This window comes from Mesoplodon mirus (genome assembly GCF_964341445.2).
Source record: "Mesoplodon mirus genome assembly, chromosome: 3".
Lineage (NCBI taxonomy): Eukaryota > Metazoa > Chordata > Mammalia > Artiodactyla > Ziphiidae > Mesoplodon > Mesoplodon mirus.
In genome coordinates, this window is record NC_138978.1 from 120,940,101 (window position 1) to 120,960,553 (window position 20,453).

Sequence of the window (20,453 nt, forward strand, 5' to 3'; positions counted from 1 at the left end):
CTCTGTCTCGCCCTAGTCCAGGAGCCTTGAGAGAATATGGAAGCAAAGAAGAAAAGTATCTTTTCAGAGCTCTACCCTAGGATATGAAAAACAAACCTCTCACTGACAAAAGTTAACTACCGAACATAAGGAGCTATAATTATTTATATCCTTGTATGATCCACATACCTCATTTTGGTCATAAATTTGAAATTCTCTTTTCACTTTTCCCATTAAATAAATCCCAAATATTTCTCCCAAGTTATGTAAGTATATTTCCATCCCATTTTGCACTGTACTTAGTGGGAAAATGCTGGCCTGTCCCCTACCCCTTTCCTTGTACTCTTCTTCAAGCCTATGATGTGCCACGTTGCCAGGCCCAATCCTATTTGCTACACTGAAGTTCACTCCTGTTACAGATACTTGCTTGTGTCAGGGATACTTGCTTCATACTCTCCCCTACTCCCATCTCCTTCCTGATCATCTTCTTCAGTCTGGGTCGCTTAACAACAATGATTCTACCACCTGACATATGATAGTGCTTTGAAATATCTGAAGCTTTTTCACACATCACTGATCGATTTGCTTATAATGCCCTCCCACTCTCTACTCCCTTCCCACCAAATTTCTATCCTGCCAATGTGTTTTCCATGGCCATCTTTCAAACTACTCCTGAAATCCTATTTTCTTCTAAGGAGGCTTCCTAAACTGATCAGAAGGGAAATACTTAGCTTCGAACCACCAACTACCCAAATACAAACTTACAAACACCCTTTCCTCCCATGTACTGTCCAACACACATCTTTAGGTCATTTATTACTTAGTGTTAATATATCTGCAAATACATTTAGACCAGTGTGCCTGTCTCAACTGTGAACTGCTGCAGCACAGTGACCATTTGTGCACGGAGCAAGGTCATGTGAAGGTGAGAAAGAAGAAAGCGAGTCTTCGATTTTTCCACAGCATCTTCCAACCCAGGATGAGGAGCTCCCCTGGAGGGCAATCAGGCACCTGCCTGATGATCTGAAGGCTATTCTGCCATTTTCACACTTCCAACAGGGGAAACAAGCCTGGAGTGTGATCCCTAGACATTCTGCCTGGAAGCTTAGCATTGTGGAGACTTCCCCAGATGCCCCTGGGGAACCAGTTCTACAATGAATCATTCATGCCCCAGGATGCCCAGGCCTCCAGAGAAAGCACATGCAAGTTCTTCAAGTCCTATGGCACTGTCACATACATGGTGGCTTTGTAAGAACTGTACACTGCAGGCAGCAGGGACGCAACACTCACCAGGCCGCACAGACTGCACCAGAACAATGCGATCCCCGCTGACTGTGAAGCCGAAGCCATGCTGGTCCTTTTGGATGATGACACAGCGTTGAACAAGACCTGGTGAGAGGTAAGGAGGAGAAAGAAGGGAGTTCGGTAGGAACTGTCATCAGAAAGTTAGTGCACACAAGCCAAGACCAACCCAGGGAAGTCCCAGTGTGTTTCTTCCTCCAGAAAGCCTTTCCAGATTCCCCAGACTTTTCCTGCCCCCACACACTATTGCAATGCCTGCCTTCCTCAGTGATCGACAAAACCCTGTCACCTACTCTGCATTCTATACAAGAAATTCCTTTCTCTGAGGTGCTGAGATGTTTGTCTCTCTTATGTATGTCTGTCTTTTTAGGCCTGTTTGGGTGAGACTGGTCGAAGAAGGGGCATGGCCAACTCCAGCCTGAAGGCTAGTGTTACAGAGAAGCAGCCCTGGGATTGAAGCCTAAGTGAGACTGGAAGTTTTCCATCAAATTACGTCCAATGAATACAGCAAGTGGGACACCAGTGCTTGCTGATTCTGCAGAGCTGGGTAACTCACGTGGGGTGACTGAGGGCTGGCCCCTTGTCAAAATCCAGGGAAGGATAAATGACAAGAGAAAACCCTGTTTGTCACACATACAACCATATGCAGAGCGTAGGAAAAAAGAGAGACTATAACTCCTAACTGACTCCATCCCTGTGGGCGTGTACTAGACATCGGGCATGTGTGCAGGTATGTGTGACTGCTCCCTGTGATGGAGAAAGCATGAATTCTAGAGTTAAAACTCAACTGGTTTCAGGTCCTGGTTTTGTCTCCTACAAGCCTGTACACTTGGCAAATTTTTTAACCACTGTGTCTCAGCTTCCTCATCCATAAAATAGGTATGATAAAATCTACTTTCTACAACTGATTAAAGGACTGAATAAGGTAATCTGTATAAAACATATAACACGATGCCTAGCACACATTATGAGCTCAATATAAAGGCTAAGTTGTTTTACATCTGGGGTATACGGACCTGTCTGTATGGGTAAACACCTCTGTGTCTACGTGTTAATGCCCCGAGAGGTTACCTGTTGTCTCAGAGGTGTCGGAGGGTTGCCGGTGGTGGGAAGGGGACTTGCGTTCAGGTGCTGAATCTCCCAAAGACAGGCTACTTAACCTGGAGAAAGAGCAAGAAAAGCACAACAATGAATTGGGCAGGGAGGGACCAGCCTTGTAGCAGAAGGAAGCTCTGTCAAAGGGGCCCTGAGTCTTGGGTAACAAGAGACCGACCCTCTCACCCTGTAACCCGCTCAATCTGGTGGGAGATCAGCCACATCTACACCACTGGCAACATCACCTATCTGGAATCCTAGGTTGGCAAGGCAAGCATGATCTCTTTAATACCCAGCAAGGCGTGAAGGGAAATAGCCCTTCCTGGAGTCAGGAGACAAAGAGACAATAGCAAGAACAGAGTGTGAACAAATACACATGCTTGTTGGGTCTTACCAGGCTGCAATGGGGCTGATGGAACAGAACGGAGGCAGCAGAGAAAATGAATGCGAGAAAAAGACAAGAAAAAAACAAACAGCTAGTTAGTTTTAGGTGATGATTTGTAAGGAAGGGGGGACTGGAAGGCAAGGATGGGAGCGTCACAAACACACAGAGGCCTGCGGGGACACAGCAGAGGACTGCAGTGGCTGTATCAGAGACACTTTCTCTCACTTTAGCTTCGTCTCTTTGTCCCTCTCCAAAACAAGTGTCTCTAGGAGGGTAACTAGGCCTTTAGTTGGGTAACTGGCAACTTGTACCCTTTTCTAGAAAGGAGGTGTACAATGATGACCCAAGCCTCTGAAATTCCATTTATTTTGTGTGTACCATGGGAGAACAGGAATCTGGTCTGTTTGGTGGTAGTATTCCAACCCCATTCCTACAGCCAGCTTGAGGCACCCTGTTTAGAAACTATTAAGGCCCTACAACCTCAAGGAACCACGGATCACCAAACCAGATCTAATAATAGGGCCCCTGAAGGAACAGGAGAAGCTCAGATCATTTCTATGCCTCTCCTTTTTAGAAAAGTGTACAAGTTGCCAGTTCCTAATCAATAGTTGCTGCCCCTCCAGAGGGTGTCTCCTATTCATATCTAGCAAATGACTATGTAGAAGGGGCTTCATGTAAGCACTGTGTGCAGTGGCAAAACACTGCAAAGAATCTAAGTGTTCATAATGGGTGACTGGTTAAATAAACTGCAGTATATCAATATAATGACACAGTATTCAGTCATATAAAAGAATGAGGGGGCTCTTTATATATGATAAGGAATAGTCTCCAAGACATGCTGTTGAGTGGAAAAAGGAAGATGCAGAATTATGTAGACGGTAAAAGAGAAGGAATGATTTGTTTATATGTTTGCTTACCTATATATAAAATGTGTAAAATACCTCTGAAAGGGTACAAAAGAAACATATATCACTGGTTGCCTCTGAGGAAGGAAACTGTGCCAGGGGCAAAGGGATGGAGTTGGAATCTTTTCATTATCTTCTTGTTTGTACCATTTAAATTCTGAGTCATGTGAAGGTACTAACTATTCAAATAATAATTACAACACAGTACAAATAAATAACTTTTAAATTTAAAAGAGGGGTCTTCTTCCCCCCTCACCCTGGCACCCCACTTACCTGGACAGGTGAGACTGCTTTTTACTGGCTGATCTTTGGATCAGAGAGAGAAGGACATCAAGGAAGAAGAGAGCGTGGGGCCCAGGAGAGAGTGACGCAGGAAAGGAGGAAGCAAGGAAGAAAAACGAAACAAGACATAAACCAGACAAGACACTGGAGATGGTTGGTTTAAAAGAAAAACCACAATCAAGCTTAAGAAGGACCCGGGGTGGAAACTGGCCAATGCAGTAGAACCCCCTTACTAAAATGCAGATTTACCTGTGCCATTTTGCTGATTAAAACCTTTTAGAGCTTCCCCATTGTACTTGGGAGAAAGGTCACCCTGTCTTCAAGCGAGGCCATTAGCCACAGCATCAAAAAGGAGGTACTGCCTGATGCCAGTCAGCACCCCTCCGCTGTCTCCCACAGCTCCCAGTACCTATCCTGACTGTATACAATCAGCAGAGATGCTTGTGTGCTTGTCCGTAGGGCTGTAAGGTCCACGAAGTCAGGGTGGTCTTGTTGATCAGCACCCCCTGTGCCTGACACAGTGAATGCTCCGTCCTACTTTTGGTCCCTGCTCTTCACTGTTCTCTCACTTGCCATGGTTTCCGGCTCCTGGCTCCGCCCATACTGTCCCTTCTTCCTAGATGTTCTTACTCTACTCCCCATTACCACACCTGTCAGCCAGACAAGGAGAACTTCCAGAAGCTACAACTTCTGGCTTTCTTCAAATTACCCTAGTCCATCATGCCCTGCCACCCCCCACCTCCTCAGCCAAGGTAAAGATTCAACTTAGCTCATCGTTTAATAAGTGTCCTAGAATCTATGGATGATAACTAAACTTACTGTGGTAATCATTTTGCAACACACGGATACCAGGTCACTATGCGGTACATCTTAAACGTAGGCAGTGCTGTGTGTCAATTATACCTCAATAAAATGGAAAAAAAAAAGTCCTAGGGCTTTCCTGGTGGTGCAGTGGTTGAGAGTCCGCCTGCCGATGCAGGGGACGCGGGTTTGTGCCCAGGTCTGGGAGGATCCCACATGCCGCGGAGCGGCTGGGCCCGTGAGCCATGGCCGCTGAGCCTGCGCGTCCGGAGCCTGTGCTCCGCAACAGGAGAGGCCACAACAGTGAGAGGCCCGCATACCGCAAAACAAACAAACAAACAAAAGTCCTAGATTCTAGACCTGTGCTATCTATCTAATACAACAGCCACTAGCCACATGTAGATATTTAAAGTTTACAATTCTGTTTCTCAGTTGTACTATGGGTAGTGGCTACCATACAGGACAGTGCAGAATAAAACACTTCCATCGCTGCAGAAAGTTCAATTGCACAGCGCTGCTCTAGATACTATGCCAGGCACTATGGGGTAAAAAAATGAATAAGACACAGTCACTTGCAGGTAATGGATGAGGTATACATATAGAACTTTAGTATAAACACTGAATGGCAACAGCTCCGCTCCCCACATCGGTGAGGGATTCTCAGAATGAACTTTTAAAGGTTTTTTATTCCAGCTGCTCATCTGCTGTCTTCGGCTAGATCCACAACATCCCACCCCTGGGTTACCCAGAATGGGCTTGCACTTCTCCCTCCTTACTACTTCAGGAGAAAGCCCATTCTATCTTGGGACAGCTTGGGCCACCTCCTTGCCTTGTTCTGCTTGACTCTGCAGGAAACTGGTTTCCTATGCCCACATTTAAGCTTAGAAGGAATGGTCTGGTAACTTAACCTGGTTTGGTTTTGCATTTGAGCTAAGTTGTGAGCTGTTCAACGTAACGCAAAGCACATGAAGCCAAGGTTTATGTACCTGGCTGTAGAGGACTGTTAGGGGCAAAGACAAGGATCATTTCAGCAGCCATTGAAAGCTCCTCTAAAAAAAAAAAGAAAAAAGAAACACAGGCTAGGGCAGAGACAGTGGAGGACATGGGGGATTACAACATAAGTATAATTGTAACAGATGAAAATTTTTTTTTTCTCTTTGAGAGCTTAAAGGAGGAAAAACTACCACTAAATTAGAGGAGGAAGAAACGCCTGTATCAGCAGATCAAGACTTTAATGGTGGGCTCTCCCTCTTCCTGATGACATTCCCATCAAAACTGGGCAGCAGAGATCAGATTCCAATCAGCCTAAATCTGATGGGCATGGAGAAGGCCCAGGAGAGTAGAGAAGTTCCCGCAAAATTTGTGGCTCTCTAAATGACATCACTGAGATAGATCTTCTGAATCAACTTCTCAGTAACCCCCATATTTATCCAGTCAGTTATGGAGACTGGTAAGTCCTTTTATGTTTTCCCAGAGTTGCTCCTTCCTTTACATTATCACTGATATCCGTCACTTTAAGCCACATGTCCATTGCCTCAGTCTGGATGACTGAAAAAAAAAACAAACCTCTTGTTTTCACTCTCCAGTCCCTCCAGCATTCTACCACAAAGGACTAACTTTCCCAAACAATATTTCTTTGGGTCTCACCCTGGTCAAGAACCTATGATTTCCCCTTCTTACTATCTATATGATCGGATGTGCGTGCAATTACCTGGTGTTAAAGGCCTTTCATCAAGTGGATCCAAGTACCTTTCAAATTCACTCTTATTACTTGTTCACTTTTCCTTACCTCTACTGGATCCTAAAAGATTCTGTGCTCATTCTCACCTCTGCTTTATGAAGACCTCCATCCCTTCTCTCTATCCCTCCTTTACTCCTTTTTCAAGGCTCTAGTCAAATGGCATTGATTCCATGAAGCATTCCCTGGCCACTGCAGCTCACATTTCTTTTACCCCAACATTTTTTGGGAAAATTTTCAAACCTATTATTAAAGTTGAAGGGGCAGCATGATGAACACCTACATACCCTTCATCTAGGTTCACCAATTAACATTTGTCACTTGCTTTATCTTTCTATGATTATACACTTTTTCCCATTTGAAAGTTGCACACATCATGACATTTTACCCCTAAATACTTCAGCATATGTCCCCCAAGACCCTTGGAATTCTATATAACCACAATGCCATCAGGACACCCAATGAGTTTAACTTTGATACGATAATATTATCTAGGGCTTCCCTGGTGGCGCAGTGTTAAGAATCCGCCTGCCAATGCAGGGGACACGGGTTTGAGCCCTGGTCCGGGAGGATCCCACATGCCACAGAGCAACTAAGCCCGTGCGCCACAACTACTGAGCCTGCACTCTAGAACCCGCGAGCCACAACTACTGGAGCCCGCGTGCCTAGAGCCCATGCTCCACAACAAGAGAAGCCACAACGATGAGAAGCCACGATGATGAGAAGCCTGCGCACCGCAACGAAGAACAGCCCCCACTCGCCACAACTAGAGAAAGCCCATGCACAGAAATGAAAACCCAACACAGCCAAAAAATAAAAACAAAAAATAATATTATCTAATATATAGTCTATATTCAAATTTCCCTAATTGTTTCATTAATCTCCTATATAGTTGTTCCCCAACTGCCTCAATACACGATCCAGTCAAAGATCTCAGAATTGCATTCATTCATGGTTTTTAGATTCATTTAATCTAGAATATCAGCCCCCTGCCTGCCTACTTTTCTTGGTCTCTACTAACACTGACATGTAGCAGAGTTCAGGCCAGTTGTCTTATTGAATGGCCTGCAACAGATCTGCCTGTCTCCTCAGGATTAGATTCAGATTAAACATTTAAAAATAATATTAGATAAGTGATGTAGCATACCTTGCCCATTTCTGGTGATCCTAGGTTTGATTACTTAGATAAGTTGGTGCTCCTAAGATTTCTCAATGGTAAAAGTATATTTTCCCATTTGAATTAGTGGGAAATCTGTGGGGTGATATTTTGAGACTGGTGAATATCCTGTTGTCCAACAGCTTCCCACCCAATAGTTTTACTATCTATTGATGATCCTGGCCTGAACCACTTACTGCACTGGTGGCTGCAAAATGGCATTTTGGGAAAATTTTCAAACCTATATTAAAGTTGAAGGGGCAGCATGATGAGGTGAAGGAAGCCTATCATTCCTTCTACATCTATTAGCAGGCAATCTTGTAAAGAAGGTCATTTTGTCCCTTTTCTGGAATAGTGCGATGAACTCATGAATTTTTTTCCCCCAATGCAATGCATTATAATTCATTACTGCTTTTAAAAAATGTTAAAGTTGTCCCAATTTGGCTGGTGGAAGCTTCTACAAGCCAGCTGTGTCCTTTAAAGTGTCACTATCTGTCTTTGAGTGCATCCTTATTTTCTGGCACACACAGAAATACTCCAGGCTCACCTTGTATTTTCCCTGTGTCAGACTTTGACTCAAACATTTCTCTAAGGAGCCCTGGTTCCTTTTAGTAGGAAATGTATTTAGAAACAAGGTCTGGATGCTAGGTGTTCATTGCTGCTAAGCTGTCACTGCTTCTAGGCCCTTTCAATGGACAGAGCCAGAAAATAAATTGATTAAGAAATTGTGAGTTCACAATAAAATCTTGTTTAACTCCAACACTACAGGGTTCTTCCTCGTCTTCCCCAATTCCATATTTTATGTTCCTTTTCCCATAGTGAGAACCTTATTCACAAACAACAGTAATATATTTACTCATTTGCTCTCTTCTGTAATACATCAAATACTGTTTCCAGAGTTACTACATCAGTAACACTGGCAACAGCAAACTTACTAAGTAAAGTTCAGCGTTTCCTTGCAATTCTTTCTGTCCTTAGACTATATCCCACTAAAGGTATACAGCCAGTACTGTGTGCAAAAGTTACTTTGGATTAATTCTTCTTTATGTTATCAATTTGAAATGCATTTAGGTTACTTATTTTTGGCTGCACCATGCAGTATGTGGGATCTTAGTCTCCCACCAGGGACCGAACCTGCGCCCCCTGCAGTGGAAGCGTGGAGTCTTAACCACTGTACCGTCAGGGAAGTCCCTAGGTTTCTTTTCATATTTGTCTGTAATTTTAGGGTTTGCTTTTTCAGGTTTATTTATTTAATTTAATTTTTTGAATTTGTCAGACATTTACATGGTTGAAAAGTCAAAATGCAATTTAAAAGATATATTCAGAAGTGTCCCTGTCCCTTCATCCCACTCCTCCCCAAGTAACCACTTTCATTTGTTTTTGGTTTTCTGTGTTTCTTCTTGTAAAAACTAAGCAAACACATATAAATACTCTTATTTTCCTTTCTTGCTTCCATAACAGGTAGTATCCTACACCTTTTACACTTTGATTTCTCATTTAATATACCCTCAAAGAAACTCCATATCAGTTCACAGAAATCTTCCATTTCCTCATCCTTTTCTTTACAATGCAGCCCACATTCTTTCACAAAGGTTCCTCCTGCCTACACTGCTCCCTATCATCTGCTGTGTTAGTCCTGCCTCTGCCAGAGGGCAATGGTTACAGGGTGTTCTTCCTGGTATGTTCTCCGGCACCAGACACAGGATGGGCGCTCTGCAAATACATGGTGAAACAAGCCTCCTCATCCTAGCCTAGAGGGTGTGTGAGGAAGCAAGGAAAGTTCTGATGACCTTCCAGACAGCAAAGTTGAAGAGTGGTACCAGCCCACAAATCCCTGCTGTTGGCCTATGGTATTTGTGTGTGTGTGTGTGTGTGTGTGTGTGTGTGTGTGTGTATACACCATGTATACATATATGTATATATGTGTGTATACACACACACATACACATATATGTATATATGTGAGTTTAAAATTAATTGTTAAAAATTTTAAAAATCAGGCAATTTCATATTTAAAAATACAGGTTTCTGGTTTCTCTTGAAAAGGCAGAAGTTCTGGCATCACTGGGGCTTTAGTCTCATATGGTGACAGCTGGCTTAAGTTGGGTGGTATCAGCCCCTTCCAATGGGAGATCTCTTCATCCTCAGCCCCATCCCACCACAAATGTGTAAATGAGGGAAAGGCCGAGAATATCCCTGTTCTGTGATAATAATTATTAAGTTCTTACTAGCTACCAGATACCGTGCTAAACATTTGACATACATTATCTTATTTAACCATCACAAAAGCCTGGTGAGGCAGATAGTACATCTCCATTCTCAGATGAGTGAACAGAGGTTAAGTAACTGACTTCAAGGTCTGTGTTCCTAAACAAAAAGCTATATGACCTGTGCCTGTATGTAGATCTAATTGGTCTTTACTGGACTTTCTCTATTTTCTTTTTTACGTACATATGTACACACATGCATACATATACAAACACACATATAATATATACATCTCACATGTGCACACAAATATTATATGATGATATATACATGAGATACAAATACATAATACATATATGCAATACATGTATATAAAGATATATAACACATATGATAGATAGATATAAAAAGTACACTATACATAGGCTGACCTAGGTGTTTTGAGTCTGGGGCAAAGTAATGTTCTTGAATCCCTGCCCAAAGCGAGGAGTAGTAACCAGGAAAGAGCTACTTTGCCAGGACCTTAGTTCTAGATAAAGTCCACACTCACTGAACCCTGACCTGGTCCTACTGGTCTGGTTTCCCTTATCTGCCAGGGTGGAGCTTTAAGCAGCTTCCTGGAACCCTAACTTTCCAAGGATTCTGCCTCTGGGTAGAATTTTCCCCATGGTCTGAGGCTGGAAACATAGGACATCCCTATAGTAAAGAAAAGAGGCCAGTTTGCAGACAATCCTTGCTGACAGAATATGACACAAATGCTCCCTAAGAGCTTATGTAATTGAAGACATTTAGAGGGAAAAAAGGGTACAGATCAAGTAAAAGCAGTGGTTTCAATCAGAACCAGAGTGCAAAGTTAACACTTTAAATGATGTTGCAGAAAAGCGTTGGGCTTGGAAATCAGGGAAATTCAGATGCTAATTCCAATTCTGTCTCTAATTCACTGTGGGCCACTACCCACTTGACTTCTACACGTGTCAATTCTCTTATCTGTAAAAGTAGAGGGCAGAAAAATGGAGTGGGAAAGTCTCTGGTAATGTAGCCAGAAAAGGCTCACATCTCAAGTGGATCATTTACTAGCTGAGGAGCAGCATATGAATTACTTGAGGCTCCAACCCTGTGGGTTCAACTCAGCAGGTCTGTGGTACGAATACTATTTTTATTTCAATAGGCAGTCCAAGTGACTCCTTATTTAGAGGACCGTAACTTTGAGGAACTCTCAAAACAAGTCCCTTAACTTCTTAGTCTATCATCTGTTTTCCCTGGTAGACCTTAAACCCCTTGAGAACAAGGACGGCATCTTACTCATCCTTGTAACACCAGTCAAGGTCCAGCAAAGCGTCTTGCGCATGGAGGGCACCTGCTCCAAAATGTTTGCTGAAGGAATGTACACGTCCTTTCTTTCTCCCAGAGCTGAGGTGAGGATCAAAGAGGTAATATTTGTTAAGTTCTCTGGAAGTGTAAAGTCCTATGCAAATGGCTCTACTGTGTTTTCTGAAGTCTTGTTCAGGTCCAGACTGGATGACCTACACTCAACATGTGTCAGAGGTGAGCGGAACAGTACAAGATTGAGTGAGTGAACAATACATGGAAAAGTGGGGATGACTCCTGGTGTGTTCTAATTCTAGGTAGGGCAGAGCCAGGAAAGCTCTCCTTCGCACTTCCATGAAGGACTCCTGGAGAACAAGAGGCATGGGGACTTGTTTGATGATCAGAGCAGACAACTTGGCAGACGGGGTTGTGTGGAGGCAGAGAACTGGTATGCCGACAGGGTAGCACGTGGCCCATGTGGTATGGTCTGGAAAGCACAGCTTTAGGGGTAAAGTATGGGCTCCAGCTCAGGCTCAGCCTTGTCCTCACTGTGTAGTCTCAGGCAAACCACCCAACCTCTCCAAGTCTCAGTTTCTCAATAACAAATGTGGGTAATTCCACTTTCCTCAAAGGGCGACTGGAGGAACCAAATCACCATGACGGATCCCTCGAAGCTAAAATGTTCACACTGAAATCAATCTCCCCAGCCCAAGCCTGACCCTGGCTCCTGAGCAGATAGTTCCTCCTCAGGAAACAGGGCCACACACAGTCGCTCATGCCAGAAACCTGAGTTATTTTTGACACCCCTTCAAATCTAGCCAACCGCCAAGTCCTACTGATATTACCTACTATTATTTTTGGAATCCACTTACTTTTGCCCCTTCCTGTCACACGCTGTTGGAAGACACCTCTCACCTAGAACAACTGGTCTCCTCACATCTCCTCCAGCCTCCACTCCTTTAGAATTCACCCATTCTCTACACACAGTCAGGGGGGTTTCTTCATAAGATAATTTAGAACACACATCACCCTTCCGTGGTTTCCTGCTGTCCTTGTATAAAGTTCCAAATCCTCTGCATGGCCTGGCAGGTTCTCATCTCTTGTGCTTCCCCCGCTGCCCCCCACCTTGCTCACTGTACTCCAAACCTAGGGCCCTTCTCTCTCACCTCGGCCAGGCCAACTCACACTCATTCTTCATGGCTCAGCGTAAATGCTTCCTCTCAGCGAAGCTCTCTCCGATACCCAAGAAGCTGAATCTCCCCTGAAATTTCCCTTTGCAATGCCTAACTCAATAGTAACTAGTTATTTGGGTGTTTTCCTGATTGCTTAATGTCTACTTTCCTCATTTAATGATAAACTTCATTGTATCTTATTCTCTAGATCACACAGCAGCTCCAGAACACAGTACATAGTGGACATTCAATAAATACGTGTTGAAAGATGAAATCAGATAATACACACAAAAGAACTTTATAGACATCAAAATATCGTAAGCACAGACTTACCATCAAAAGGAAGCATTCTGAGTAACCTCCACAACGCGTGTATGTTAGGGTTAAATCCACAGTTTCACAGTTTTAACAAAGGCTAAATGAAGTAGGAAGGTATTAGCCTCTCCATGCACCTACAGCAGGGACTGACATCAACCTGGCTGTAAGAACTGGTTAAGCTCCTAAAGTCTTCCATCTCTCAGATCTCTAGAATCCAATTCTGTACACAAAGCAGCGAAGCATTCACTAAACAAGAAAATGCATGTTAGGATGTGTTGGTAACTACAAAGTAGATCTGGTTGAGGGGATGGCCAAAGGAGGAATCAGAGAGGAGACATTTAACCAGAGCCTGGGGAAGGGTGGAATTCTGATGGGAAGCTGTGCTGTGCAAGGACATGCTAGGGGGAGGAAACAGCATAAGTAGAGGCACAGAAGGAGGTCAAGAACACAGCGAATTTGGTGAGGCTGTCAGTGCATCACAGGGGAGAAAAGAGGAAAGGGCCAGGCAAGAGGAGTGAAGAGATAAAACTGAAAAGACAGGGCTTCCCTGGTGGCGCAGTGGTTGAGAGTCCGCCTGCCGATGCAGGGGACGTGGGTTCGTGCCCCAGTCCGGGAGGATCCCACATGCTGCGGAGCGGATGGGCCCGTGAGCCATGGCCGCTGAGCCTGCGCATCCGGAGCCTGTGCTCCACAACGGGAGAGGCCACGGCAGTGAGAGGCCTGTGTACCGCAAAAAAAAAAAAAAACCTGAAAAGACATGGGTTCTCGTCCTGGTTCTGCCACTTAACAGCTAGTGGACATTAGGAAACTCTCTCAAACTCACTGAGTCTCAGTTTCTCCACCTAAAAAATGTGGATAATTCACCTGCCCTGCTCTACCTATCTCATAGAGCTGCTGTGAGAATTAAATGAGATAGGGAATATCAAAGGTTTTCAAAACTAAAACAACATATTCATGTTAGGAAGTACAAGGACAGAGGAAAAGGTTAGGGCAGGTTATGGATTTTATTCTTTACAGAGGGGAGCTGTTGAAGGTTTTCTAGAAGGGAGTAACAGAAGCAGATCTAGTTCCTTAAAAAACTAAACATAGAACTACCACACGACCCAGCAATCCCACTACTGGGCATATACCCTGAGAAAACCATAATTCTAAAAGAGTCATGTACCACAATGTTCATTGCAGCTCTATTTACAATAGCCAGGACATGGAAGCAACCTAAGTGTCCATCAACAGATGAATGGATAAAGAAGATGTGGCACATATATATACAATGGAATATTACTCAGCCATAAAAAGAAACAAAATTATTTGTAGTGAGGTGGATGGACCTAGAGTCTGTCATACAGAGTGAAGTAAGTCAGAAACAGAAAAACAAATACCGTATGCTAACACATATATATGGAATCTAAAAAAAAAAAAGTCATGAAGAATCTAAGGGCAAGACGGGAATAAAGATGCAGACCTACTAGAGAATGGACTTGAGGATACGGGGAGGGGGAAGGGTAAGCTGTGACAAAGTGAGAGAGTGGCATGGACATATATACACTACCGAATGTAGAATAGATAGTGGGAAGCAGCTGTATAGCACAGGGAGATCAGCTCGATGCTCTGTGACCACCTAAGAGTGGTGGGATAGGGAGGGTGGGAGGGAGGGATACGCAAGAGGGAAGAGATTTGGGAACATATGTATATGTATAACTGATTCACTTTGTTATAAAGCAGAAACTAATACACAATTGTAAAGCAATTATACTCCAATAAAGATGTTTTAAAAAAAAAAAGACAGGTCTGACTGCAGTGAGTAGAGTGGACAAGAAGAGATTAAGGCTGGAGGCCCAGAGAACAGGTGGGGCAGAGATGATGTGTACCTGAATGAGAGCCCAGCTGCTGGGATATAACAGCAAAGGCAGGAGAGAGAGAGACCACTGAGAGTGGCTGCTGGAGGCCGACATGAGGAGTACCTTCCGGCTCTGCACTGTGTAACAGGGAAGCCGCAGAGCACCCGAAATGTGACGAGTCTGAACTGAGACACTGTCAGTACCAAATACACACAAGATTTCAGAGACTAAGTACAAAAAAAAAGAATGTAAAATATTAATAATTCTTATATCGATTACATGTTGAAATAACATATTTTGAATATATTGAGTTAAATGAAATACACATTAAAATTAATTCACCTGTTTCTCTTTACTATTTCTAATGTGGCTACTAGAAAATTTTCAGTTACACTCAAGGCTTGCACTCTATTTCTATTGGACAGCGCTGGTCTGGCCTCCTCTGGCCACAGCTGTACTGCACTGTGCCTTCTCTCCCATGGCAGGGCCTCGTGCCCTTCAGACCAGTCAAAGGAAGCTAGAAATCTGCCCAGAGTCACTCCTCCCAAGCTCCTTTGTTTCCCACAGCACCTGCTACACGTTTCTGCCAAAGCACGTCATACATGGGTGCCGACCTTTCTCCCTTGTTTGCTGGACTGTGAGCCCCTGAGGGCGCACCACAGCGTCTCTGGAGCCCCAGTGAGGAAGCAGTGAGCCCTGCTCTGGGGGCGGCCGTCTGCAGCGCTGAGCAGAGAACAATGCCACACGACCCTGGCTGTGCACCCTTCTCTTCACTCAGAACCCAACACCCCACCAGCCTCCCAGGCTCTAGCAGCACAGGTATAGATGCACATCAGATGTCTATAAGTTGTCACACATCCCTCAGGAAAAGCTCAACGCTCAGGCTATGCCCAGGAATTCAAACTGATATTGAGGAGCGGCGTGGGGGAGTGTGGAGTTAGAACGGGCGTGTGTCCTGGCTCTGTCTCTGATCATTTGTGTGACCGAGGCAAAGTTACTCTCTGTGATCCTCAGTTTTCTCCTCTACAAAACTGGAATGCTAGCTACCTATCCTGCAGGGCTGTTGTAAGAACTGGTGTAATGTAAGTGAAGTCTCTAGCACAATGTCTGGCACAGAGCAATGCTCAAAAAATGATTGCTATTCTTGTTATTTATGAGACCCTAAGTCAAACATAATTAGTAAGCTACTGCTAAAGCCATCACATCCTGCCTCACAGCACAAAATAAACAAATTCTGACTTATCTAATACAGACGCAACCATCTCACAGATCTCCTCTGAAGCAAATGACCTATTGCTATTATATCAGTTGACATCCATTTACTTTTGTCTAAGTATCCTCCAAACTGCTACCTTTGATAAAAATAATGTGCTTGGGCTTCCCTGGTGGCGCAGTGGTTGAGAGTCCGCCTGCCGATGCAGGGGACACGGGTTCGTGCCCCGATCCCGGAAGATCCCACATGCCGCGGAGCGGCTGGGCCCGCGAGCCATGGCCGCGGAGCCTGTGTGTCCGGAGCCTGTGCTCCGCAACGGGAGAGGCCACAGCAGTGAGAGGCCCGCGTACAGCAAAAAAAAAAAAAAAAAAAAAAAAAAAAAAAAATAATAATAATGTGCTTCAGGACAGAAAGAGGAGACCAGGAGACCTGGATACCAGTGCTAATGCTGCCATTCACTAGCTGTGTAATTCCGTGTGTGTGTGTGGTTTGGGGGCGTGGCGGCGCACACAGGAAGGGAAATCATGGAGATCATGGAGGCCGCCATAGCAGCAGGGAGGGAACAGGCCAAGGTGGTGAGAGGGCAGGACTGACAGTCTAGACATCTGGGTTCTAGACCAAATCTGCCCCCATTTTTTTGTTTACCCTTGAAAAAGGAGAAGAAAATTATATAGAACAAGCACCTAATACGTTACAGGCATTCATTTAATCCTCACAATAACCTGGTGAGGTAGACATTGTTATTTTCTTTAACAGATGAGAAAATGAGATTTAGAGAAGTTAAATAGTTTGCCCAAGAACACAGGTGCTAAATGATAGAGCCAGGAACATGAGCTTAAGTTGGCCTGACCAAAGTCCAGTCTTCCCCTCTCAGCACCTTGATTTCATCTCCTGCAATGAAGGGGCTGGACCACATTATTTCTCATCCTTTCTCACACTAACGTTGCATGATTCTTTGGCCCTCACCATGTTTCTTTGGCATATCAGGTCTTTGCACCCAGAGGGGGCTCAGGGAGAACTAAATTCATTCGACTAGGAGAAAACAGTAGACACCCTCACCAACAATCATCTAGAAGCACTTCGAGGTCCGCACTGGTAAGGCCCACAAGATGGCTAAGAATATTTTTATTCATTTCCCAGTTTTCACAAAAGCAAAGGAATAAGAAGCAAAGCCTAGAATTCACGAGGTAAAGAATAAGCATCTGTCATAAGGCCCAAGGCTTAGGAGGGTGGAGTGGAAAGGGCCTCCATCTATGGAATGAGGTTTCTTCCTTGCCTACATCATGCCCACTGCGTGACAGTGGACAAGCCACATAACACCTCTAAGTTTCAGCTTTTGTGCTGGTAAAACAGGAAGATCACGCTTTGCACTTCTCACAGGGCACCGTGATAACTAAATTATTTGTAAACCAAAAATCACTCTACAGGTATATCTTGTTTTACCTAAAGTTTTCCTGGAAAGATAAGTAAATGTGTCCTGAAGTGAACCCTCCTGAAGGTGATGATACTAATTTAAAAACAAACTTTCAAAAGACTGGGTTTTCTTAAAGCAAGGCATACCTTGCTTTCCACTCTGTAAAAATAGAATTGTTATTCGAGTCAGTTTTTTATTGTTGGCACAAATAAAGGACAAACCAGAAAACAAATAACCCAGAATAACAGCCAATCCAAGAAGTCTCCGTTTTGCTTTAAAAAAGTTTTGCCGTTTGTCTCAGAAGATTCACCTTTCTGATTTACTTTGTTAAGGTGGATTTTAAATTAGTGGTTTCAATTCCCTGAGTTCATAACACAATCATTAGGAAAGTACTTGGTGGCAGAAGAAAGCTAGTCTTCGATTTTAAAGCTGCCGAGGTTAAACCATAAAATGAGTAGCAGAGGTAACTTGAGTTGACGTGGCTTGACAGCAGCACGTCTGCTCTTCTTTGCAATCCCTTTCCTACCTCAGGGAGGTGGTACCCTTTTCTTCAGCTGAGGTAACTGCAGGAAGATGCGAATCTAGTCATAGCATCTAAGCTACCAACTGTAATGGGGGGAGGGGACCCAGAACATCACAGGCTGAGCATCCCTACCCTCCACATTCTTAGCTAGTGACTTCAGGAAGCCCTGCCGAGGCAGAGAGAAGAAAGAAGGGTGGGGGTGGGGGCTTCTTCTCCAGCCTGCAACAGGCTCCCTACAAATTCCTGTTCCATCCTCCTAAAAACTGCCCGGAAACTCCCCTCCTTCTGGAAGCCTTCCTCAGTTAACTCTCTAATGATGACCACTCCTATTCTTTGCATCCTGCTAGCCCTTAAGCATTTGACTTGTGCTATAAACACATATATCCTTGCCTCCATTTTACTTTAAAAGGGAACTCAAGTATTCTGTGTTTTGTCTAATAAAATACTTGTTCTGAAGGAAGGACTCACTGTCTTCTATTTTTGTGTCTCTTTAGCACCTGCATCTCCAGCCACCTGACCTGGGCCCTCCAACCAATAACCTGAGCTCTACAAGGGATACTTTACAGACATAGTTGGTAGGAAGCTGATAGAAAGCCAGCCAGAGAACATCTGAGTCAACTTCCCTAGTAGCCAGATCCCCGTAGCTCTCGTCGCAGTTTCATCGCCAAGTGATCCACTTTGGACCTCTCTGACCCTTACTCCCTCCCCTCATGTTGACTGATGGGACCGGGACTGCTGGACCAGCCGCTGTTATTAAAACATAAACTTGGTCTAAGACAACTCCAAGCAACAACTCAGGTATATGCCTGCCTGAAAGGAGGTAGAATGGGCAGACCACCAACCAGAACACTCCACTGACTCTGCCTAGCTGGGTACTTCTTGAGTCTGCTGATGTAGCTCATACACGTAAAGAGAGGAAACCAGCTGCTGCCTTCTCTGTTGGGGGAGATGCCAGGCCATTTTGTGGGAAGACAAGGGTTTTTAGAGCAATGGCTGTTAACCACTTTCAGCAAGTGCTCCTGCCTCTTATACCCTTTCCTACTGAATGAAACCTTTCATACTGGGGTGGGGTGGGGTGCTGCACAACAGTGGAAGAGATATTAAGAACACAAAAATCAGGGAGTTCCCTGGTGGTCCAATGGTTAGGGCTTGGCGCTTTCAATGCCGTGGGCCAGGTTCAATCCCTGGTTGGGGAACTAAGATCCTGCAAGCTTCACGGCATAGTCCAAAAAAAAAAAAAAAGACAAAAATCACTGGCGCTGGGAGATGGAACTATAACCCCCTGTGTAGGTGAACAGAAATGATAAGCATTTGTTCTACACAGCTACATTTTAGAGCACATAATTTGACTCAGTTTACTATCAGGCAGCATAGGTTAGTTTAAATAAAGTATCCTGGGGGTTTGAAGCTCTGGATTATAATCGTAGTTCTAGGCCTTCGTTTCCTTATGAGCAAAGAGTGTGGTGGCATGTGCGTGTGGAGGGAGTGACACGGAGAGGAATGGATGAACCAGATGGTTCCCTGCAGTGCCTTTCCAGGGGCCTGGAAAACATACTCTTTATTCTATCCAGGCACAAATCATATTATAATGAAGTTTTATTATGTCAACAAGAGACCACCTTGAGCAGGGCAGTAACAGTACTTCAACTTGGAAATCGCCAGTCTCCAAAACATAATCTTTAGGAATCCAACCTGGATTGACCAGGAGAGAAACAATGGCAACTGAGCACTAGTGTTGATTTTATCCATGCACAGAGTATATACTCAATGAAAATGTGTTGAACGGTGAATGACCGACCTTGAAATTCTAACTCTTCCCAAACTCCAGTGCTCCAAATAGCTTACCCTTGTCCTCTGGCCCAGTCTTCCATGGCTGAAGGCAAGTATCACCTGCTCTAGGAAGCTTTCTCATTGAGTAGTGCAACTCCTCCAATGACCTTTTTATTATTTACTAAATTCATTTCTGCTGCATTTTGAGTCCATACTCTATCACTTAGCACTTGATTGTTTTCAAATTTTTTCATCCATATTGATCATGTCTCCCTCCAAATAGATAATAAACTTAAGAGCAGAAATCCTGTTAGATTCCTTGTTGACAGAGCCCACAATAACTAGCACAGTGCTAAACATGTACTCTTAGTAAACACTAATTGTGAGGCAACTGACTGATAGATGAGATTCCAGTGATGACTACAATGATGAGAGCTAGCATGTTTCTCAAGCACTTACTGAGACAAGACAGTATGATTAGGAAATGTAGGCTCCTGAGTCCCTGTCTCAGATGTAAATACTGGTTCTGCCACTTATTAGCTATGTGACCTGACAAGTTACTTAACCTCTCTGTGCCTCAGCTTCCTCATCCTTAAAATGGGGATAGTTATAGTACCCATCTCTTGGAATTGTTGTTAGGACTTAATTATTTAAAACGTAAAACTAAAATGCTTAGGCCAGGGCCTGGTGACAGTAAGAATAATCAATAAATATTAGCCATTCTTATTTATTTAATCCTCACAACCACCCTATGAACTGGTACTATTAATGTTGTGGTTTTATAGTTGGAAGCTGAGGCACAGAGAGTTGAAGTAACTTGCTTAATTTCATGCCTCCAGTGAGGGAGGTGGAGCTGGTATTTGAATCCAACCAGTTTAACTTCAGAGCCTGTTCTCTGCTAATGCTTTGCCCTCTAGTTAGAGACAGTTTTTACCACCTATTTTACTTTACCATAGATCCTTTTTTTTTTCTTTTTTTTTTTTTAACTGAAGTATAGTTGATTTACAATGTTGTGTTAGTTTCTGGTGTACAGTAAAGTGATTCAG

At 43.9% G+C, this 20,453-nt stretch overlaps 1 protein-coding gene across 8 annotated transcripts in view; it reads right to left on the reverse strand.

Moving 5' to 3' along the window:
• Positions 1 to 20,453, reverse strand: part of ARHGEF11 (Rho guanine nucleotide exchange factor 11) — a 114,135-nt gene that overhangs the window by 47,261 nt on the left and 46,421 nt on the right. For all 8 annotated transcript variants that reach the window (XM_082615742.1, XM_082615747.1, XM_082615746.1 and 5 more), the window contains 2 exons: positions 2,353 to 2,441; positions 1,270 to 1,368 (listed from right to left, as the gene is read on the reverse strand). In XM_082615742.1, the coding sequence (XP_082471868.1) occupies positions 1,270 to 1,368; positions 2,353 to 2,441 (188 nt within the window). The remainder of the gene's footprint in view (positions 1 to 1,269; positions 1,369 to 2,352; positions 2,442 to 20,453) is intronic.